The sequence below is a fragment of the Orycteropus afer genome, unplaced genomic scaffold (genome assembly GCF_000298275.1).
Source record: "Orycteropus afer afer isolate SDZICR_OR568_19922 unplaced genomic scaffold, OryAfe1.0 scaffold01270, whole genome shotgun sequence".
Taxonomy (NCBI): domain Eukaryota; kingdom Metazoa; phylum Chordata; class Mammalia; order Tubulidentata; family Orycteropodidae; genus Orycteropus; species Orycteropus afer.
In genome coordinates this window covers 91,003-98,679 of record NW_006922857.1, presented here as the reverse complement: position 1 = coordinate 98,679, position 7,677 = coordinate 91,003, and the positions used below count along the sequence as shown (strand labels likewise).

Here is a 7,677-nt window from a genome sequence, read left to right as displayed (position 1 = left end):
ATAAATCATAAATAAAAGCAAATAAATAGTTTTTTTTAAAAAAAAAAAAAGAGGAACTTAAAAGAAATAGATCAAGTATTTGGGTTCAAAGAATTGCCAACTGTGGATGTAAATATGGCTCCTGAAAGCCATGTTAGATCTCAGAGCCAGGAAATGAAAGGAAACGTACAGTTATGTAGGTAAAATGTAGTGTTTTTTGCACAGATTTTAAATGCATTTTGTAAATAGGGTTTAAATTTGGTGGTCAAACAATCTAATTAGTAGGAAGGAAACACACGTCTTAAGAAAAACAGAACTTATACAATAAGGGAATTCCCACAAATTAAATGATGTTGGTATTCAAAAAGGAAGTGACATCAGAAACTCTACCACCATCAGGAACCTCTGTTACTCGTGTCTATGATTTTCTGCTTCATTATTGTCTCCCTGCGGATCAACTTCTCCTACTGCCCCACTACCATAGCCAGAAACCAAACAAATACACAAGCAAATGGCCCTGGAATTTATATACTATATTCTAGTCACTTCAAAATGGGCCAGTTTTTCTTTTTAATTTTTTATTGTGATTTGGGTAAAAGTTTACAAACTGCAACTTGCTTTTCCATACAACAATTCATACACATTTTGTTTTGTGATATCGAGTGTAATCCCCACAATGTAACAGCACTCTTCCCACTTCCTCCCTGGGTTTACCATTTTCATCCATCCTTCTTTCCTATCCTTTCTGTGTTCTAAACTCTATCCCTGGTTGAATACTGCCCTTTTGATCTTCAATAGTTTGTTTTTCTAAGGTGTGCATACCTCCCTCGTGTTATTGTTCACCTTATAGGCATGTCTATCTTTGGCTGAAAGTTGAATCCTTGGGTAAGTTCAGTTCCAGGACTATTGAGTGCCTAAGTGTCATAGCCTTGGGGGTTCCACTATTCTCTATCAGATAAGTAAGACTGATTTATTATTATTATTATTATTTTAATTTTCCCTCTATTTTTAAATTGCTAGTTCTAAAGAAGATTTTGGTAAGTACAGCCTTGTTCAATCAATTGAGAATTAAATATGGAAACTAAGTTTATAATAACTGTAGGTTATCTAAAGATTTTCTGGAAAATAATTTAAACATTTCACAGTAAAAATGCAATAGTTGGTAACTATGAGCATTTTTTACAGTAGTGGCAGTTAAAAGCAGAGTACAAAATAATAAAATAAAATATGTTTAAGATAATTTAATAATGATTACATATATAAATGTTTCACTACATAGTCATCTAGTTGACTAATAATATATGGGATAATATGAATGCCCTATGAATTTATTTGTATAGTCCTCCTTATTATCACATTTCTCAAAATAATTTTTCAGAAGTACTAGCCCAGCCTTCCCAATGACACCAAGCTTTATGAATCCAAAGTAAACTTTGGGTCTTCACATACAGAAAGATACATACACACCTATTAGATTTTATAACTTCTCCATGGATTCTTGGTACTGTAGAAGCTAATTAATACACCCTATTGAGTTTTAGTAAATTAGCCATGAATCAAATGTACTACATCAAAAAATAATACCAGAGATGTCAAGATAATATCTTGATGATTGAATTGGATCCATGATCTTGGGACCTTATAAAATCTTGACAGTTTAATTGAGTATAATAATCAATATTGTGGTTTCTCAAGTTTATTATGTCATAGTTTCTGAAGGTGTCTATGATACGACTTTGGGGAAAGCTTACAAAGAGTTTAAACCTATAGATTATATATAGACTTTAAAATTTCCAAAAGTGATCAGAGTGATTAGTCAGGATTCAGTCAACGATCAATGACACACATTACAATAGTAACTATTCCATAGTCTTTTTTTCTTTTAGTATAAAACTAGTCATCCTATTCTGAACTTCACTATGATCGTATAGACAATATTATTCAGAGAATATTATACAGTTTTTGGAAACCAACAAACTAATTGCCAGAAGATCTCTGCCCAAGAAAACAGTCTTAATTTTAAATATTACTTATGATTAAGACAATTGGTCTTGAAGGTGTTAATTACTAGAATAAATTAGTTAAAGTGATCACAGAGAATTTGTGATGATAAACAAATTAGGAACATTCAGTAGTAGCTGTTTCTTTAGAAGGGAGTTACTATATTTTCACAGGAAATTAAAGATTAGAAATAAACAGGTACCTAACCTGCAATTTTATGAAAGAGATTTCCCCTGATCATCTGCTGTATGGCATGAATCACATCCTTATTCCTCAAGCTGTAGATCAATGGGTTCAGCATTGGGCTCAAAAAAGTATAAAAAACTGCAATTATTTTGGACTCCTCTACAGACTTCTCAGACGGGGGCCTTTGGTACATGCAGAAAAGAGTTCCATAAAATATGGTGACCGTTGCCAGGTGGGAACCACAAGTGGAGAAGGCTTTGTGCCTGCCTTCAGCAGAACGCATCCTCAAGATGGCCACAAAAATGAAAAGGTAGGATAGGAGGATGATGAAGAGAGAGCTCGAGAGAGTGAAGCCAGCAACTGTAAACATTGCCATCTTTTTGACATAGGTGTCTGAGCAGGCCAACATTATAAGAGGAGGATCAGCACAATAAAAGTGATTGATTTCAAGGGAGCCACAGAAAGATAAATGAAAAGTCAAAACTGCTTGAGAGAGTCCATTAAGGAAGCCATAGGTATAAGGGACTGTCACAAGGGAGACACAAATGTTCTTGGACATCCTGGTGGTGTAATGTAGAGGACTGCAAATGGCAACATAGCGATCCAATGCCATGGAAGCAAGGATGTAAAACTCAGTTATCACCAGGGAAATGAAGAGAAGACACTGTGTGAAACATCCAGCATAGGAGATGGTCTTTTGGTCAGAGAGAAAGTTGTACAGCATATTGGGAGTAATGTTGGAGGAATAGCAAAGGTCTACAAAAGAGAGGTGGCCGAGGAAGAAATACATGGGAGTTTGGAGACGAGAATTGGTCCTGATCAGCAAGATCATGCACAGATTCCCCACCAGAGTGATGAGGTAGATCACCAGAAATACCCCAAATAGGATCTTCTCCAACATCGGGTCATCTGTGAGTCCCAAGAGAATGAATTCAGTCACTGCAGTGTAGTTTCGGAAGGACATTTTCTCATGCTCTGCAAATTGAAAGTGACAAAGAATAAGATGGTTTCCTTCTTTCCCTCATTCTGAACTTATTCCATTCATTGCACTGATGCATTCTTTCTTTCGTGGTCAATTACTCTTCATGCTTCAACAATCATAGCAGCAATATCTACGGAAACTATTTTCACCTTGTATCTCTGCTTTATCTATCTCACTGCCTCTTTCTGTACCTCAAATACTCTCTGTCTCTCGTATATGCACTCAAATGCTTGCATGTATATACAGCTATACACATATATGCCTGTCTTCATGAGGAACTCTGCATTTGGTATTTCTTTCAAACTTCATGAGCAAAAATAAGCAAATAAAAATGCTAAAGGGGAATAAAACCCACTTATGAAAAGGAGTAGGTCATTTGCATTATTCAAATGGATAAGTTTGGAAGGTGGTTCTCTCTTGAATTCCTGCACCTCCAACATCCAATTGTTTCAGATGCAAAATAGAAGATTAACTTTAAGTACTTACTTTTCATTTCAAGCCCATGCATCTCTAGCTTAATTTCATTTAAGGACATTGAATTACTGACATTTATCTCTTGATAAAAGATTAAGAAAGTACACAATCAAGAATTGTTGTCTGTTTATTGTAAATTTGGATATTTCTTTACACAACAAAGTTTGATTTTTTTGTTTTAGATTCTGGGGTCCCAGTAGTGAATAAGGAAAGAAATCTTCCACCTTTGTAGAGAATATGTTATAATAGAGGAAGCTGATATTGAGCAGATAAACAAATATATGTAACAAAAGATCAGATAGAAGCAAGCACTGTGAAAAAAAATGAAACTGGGTAAAAGTACAGTATGGAATGATATATGGTAGCTTGTCAGAAAGGGTGGAATTTGAGCAGTAAACCATGTAAGTATCCAAGACATCTACGCATTTGTATGGTTCCTATTTTTTGTGCACTCACTCATTCATGAAAATGTTTGTTTTGAGAAACATATGTAATGTTCATATATGGTTCTAGCTTCATTCTTCCTGTGTTCTTTTTGGAAAACAAGATGGCTTTAATAATCACTCTTGAAAAATCGAACTCTAAGGTCATTGTTGGGAGCTCTGGTAGCATAGTGGCTAAGGCACTTGACTGCTAACCAGAAGGCTGGCGGTTCAAACCCACCAGCCACTCCTCCTAAGGAAGGTTGGGAAATCTACTTCCATAGTGATACTGCCTCAGAAACCCAAGGAGGGGTTGCTATGAGTTGGGTCTGACTCGACAGCACATAACAACAACAACAAGGCCATTGTTTATTTACATACATCAGAAAAGCTTGGCATAAAATAGGTGATTTTTTTAGAGATGCAATAAACTTTTATTAATAGAGGAATGAAAATTCAAGTGTAATTCCTGAAAAAATATATATTTTTTCCACAGTGGTTGTATGCTGATCACGGAACATAAGAATAAGATATATTTTTAGTGAATAAACACACAAAATAACTTACCTGCAAATGCTGACTTACCGCATTTTGACAGAACAGAAGGGGGGAGGTTTTTTATTCTTTCACCTTGTTCCTTAAGTTTTTTTTTTTTTTAATAATGCAAACTAACCAATTAAAAACTCCTTGTTCCTCAAGGACATAATCATAATTTGATGTTTTGAAGAGTTAGACTCTCCTTTGAGGCCAAAACCTCTACCTAACATTTGTGTACTTTGCTTGGTACGGAAATACTTGAGATTTTCATACAGATAAATTAGCCACCACTTTCAATAAGAATGCAGAAAGAAAATATAGGCAAATAACTTTTGTAATTTTGGTATAGTATTTTAAGATAGTCTAGATGAGGGAATTCCCACCAGTTAACTTCAGATTGTTGTTTTCTTTCCTACAAACACTGACTTAAGGTCATCTGATGAGAATGACTGAGTTTTGAGAAGATAAAAGACTTAAAACAATGTGAGGAACAGAACGACTCTCCTGGGGCTGAATGGTAGATTTATGCTCCAACCAATTTGCCCTATTGAATTAACATCATCAACAGGCTAGGGCAAAGCCAGACCTGACAACCAGAGTTATTCATAATATGGATGATTTATAAAATTGGTGATTTAGGGGCAGGACTGCAAGTAAAATAAAAATCATTTGAATATTGTTTGGCACTACATGTATTAGAAAATAAAAGAAGCTGGAGATGTTTTCACGCATCTGTCTCTCCCATTGCACTGATCAATAAAACCAAAGGAAATAAAGTGCAGTCTAACAAACACTTCTGTGTAACTACCACAGACATTATAAGCAGCTTCTTTATTCTGTTTTTTTAAAAAGAATAAGTAGGCAGTCTGAAGCCTTAGTAAGTGAAAGAGTAGAGAAACTAAAAGTCTTTTTGGTGGACTCATGACCATTTAACTATGTCAAAGGTAATCCAAGACCAATCGTTGTCAATATAATATTGATTAGCATTGCAATCAAGTGTGCTGATAGCACCGGACATATTTTTATCTTTACCAACAAAATTCTAAGCACATAATAAGCAGTGTTAAAAATGTGTTAAGAAAGGGGAACTCATGAATTATATGTGATAACATGTAATTTACTATTAATAAGGTTAAAACTGGTGACGTTTTTGTTAAGTTCTCAACAGTATAAAGAAGTGTTGCCTATCTATGAATCTGTGAATGGAAAGAGAAATGGGCAGACAAGGAATTGAATTTTACCAAGTAAATGTGCAGTGAACTGTTGTAGCTACTGAAGAGTAAAATGTCTTCTTGTAATGCCTGCCCATATCTCCAACACACACATACACACACACACACACGTGCACACACAGATGCATACATGCATACACATACACACACACAATGGACATTCAAGCTATTACACAATAGTAATCTTTCCTAAAAAGAAGCAGCTTTGCCTATAATGGAGTAATTCTAGAGGGAGAGAGAAAGAGGGAGGGAGAGAGATTGACTCTTAATCTCAGACCTATGTTATTTTGAATTAAATTTTGTTCTTCCTGTGAAAAAGTCCCTTATGCTCTATATTGAAATCATATTTAGCTTATTTACAGTGAAAACTATTGTTGTTGTTAAGTGCCCTGGAGTCGGACCCGACTCATAGCGACCCCTCCTTGGGTGTCTGAGGCAGTATCAGTAAGGAAGTAGATTACCCATCTTCCTTCAGAGGAGTGGCTGGTGGGTTTGAACTACCAGCCTTCTGGTTAGCAGTCAAGTGCCTTAGGCACTATGCTACCAGAGCTCCCGTGAAAAGTATTAGATGATAAAATAGCATGTGTTTATTAACTTGCTTTAAAAACAAAACATTATGTGGCAGATCGTACAATCATATATTGAAGAACTTGTTCATTTCTAAGATTTACTTTTAGAAATTGTCCTTGTTGAACACTTTCACCTCCAGCTACCAAAAGCAGAAATTTCTCTTTCATCACACTCTGCCTTTGATTGGTATTATTCTTTCTTGAAGGATATAATGGATTTTCTTTCTTAGGAGCTCTTAGTCTATGTTGGGAAGCATTACACTGCATAGTAGTTATTTGTTTCTGTGACTAAGAGCTTGTTTGGAGTTGTAACGTCAACAGAATCCTAGCACTGGAGTAACTGTTTGGAGAAGGGTGAGGGAGGGTCAGGGGAACCTTCGAGAAGATAACATGTTCACTGTGTTTTGAAGGATGATGTCTTTTCCAGGAAAAGAACAATGAGATGGACCAAAATAACTAGATAGACAATAAAGAAGAACAAGAAAATTATGGTTTTTATATGTACTGTCTAAAAAACAGAATGAAGAAGGATAATATTATAAGATTTGGGTTAAAAAAAAAACAAAAAAAAAACTTAGACTCTAACTGAAAGCAAAATTATTCCTTAAATTCATTAAAGCAGCTACTTATCTATTTGGACTATAATAAGTTTTCATTGTCAAAGGTATACACTGAGTCATAATTAGCTTATTTTATCCAATATCAGTCACATGAAAAAACTTTATGTTCACATGGCAGTGGTCACCATCTACAAAGATAATCAAGTCCTTTTGCAGAAATGGTCCAGACATGAAAATACCAGTCCAGTCACCTCGAAGCTCAATCACATTGCAGATAGCAGTAAAATAGATATGTGCAGTTGCTTATTAAGACGTTGTTATTGTTTTTAAGTGCCATCAAGCTGGTTGGGACTCACAGCAACACTGTGTACAACAGAACAAAACGCTGCCTTGTCCTGCACTCTGCTCAAATTGTTGCTATGCTTGAACCTCTCCTTGCAGCCACTGTATCAATCCATCTCTTCGAGGGTCTTCCCCTTTTTTGTTGACCCTCTACTTGACCAAGCATGGTATCCTAACCTGGAGATTGGTCCCTTCTGATAACACAGCCAAATTGCAAAACATGAAGTCTGACCCTTCTCACGCACGTCTAAGGACCATTTAGGCAGTACTTCAGATGTGTTCATTCTTCAAGGAGGTCATGGTACATTCAATGTTCTGTTCCAACACTATTTTTCAAAAGCAGCAATTCTTCTGTAGCCTTCCTTATTCGTTCACCAGCTGTCATGTGCATAT

General features: G+C 35.6%; 1 protein-coding gene across 1 annotated transcript; it reads right to left on the bottom strand.

Moving 5' to 3' along the window:
* Window positions 1-2,182: 2,182 nt before the first annotated feature.
* On the bottom strand, window positions 2,183-4,390 carry LOC103213089 (olfactory receptor 5M10). Its single transcript, XM_007958984.2, has 2 exons — window positions 4,379-4,390; window positions 2,183-3,139 (listed from the first exon to the last, which is right to left on the bottom strand). Exons 1-2 carry the CDS (start codon window positions 4,388-4,390, stop codon window positions 2,183-2,185), a joined length of 969 nt encoding a protein of 322 aa, XP_007957175.2.
* Between the last annotated feature and the right edge of the window lie 3,287 nt (window positions 4,391-7,677).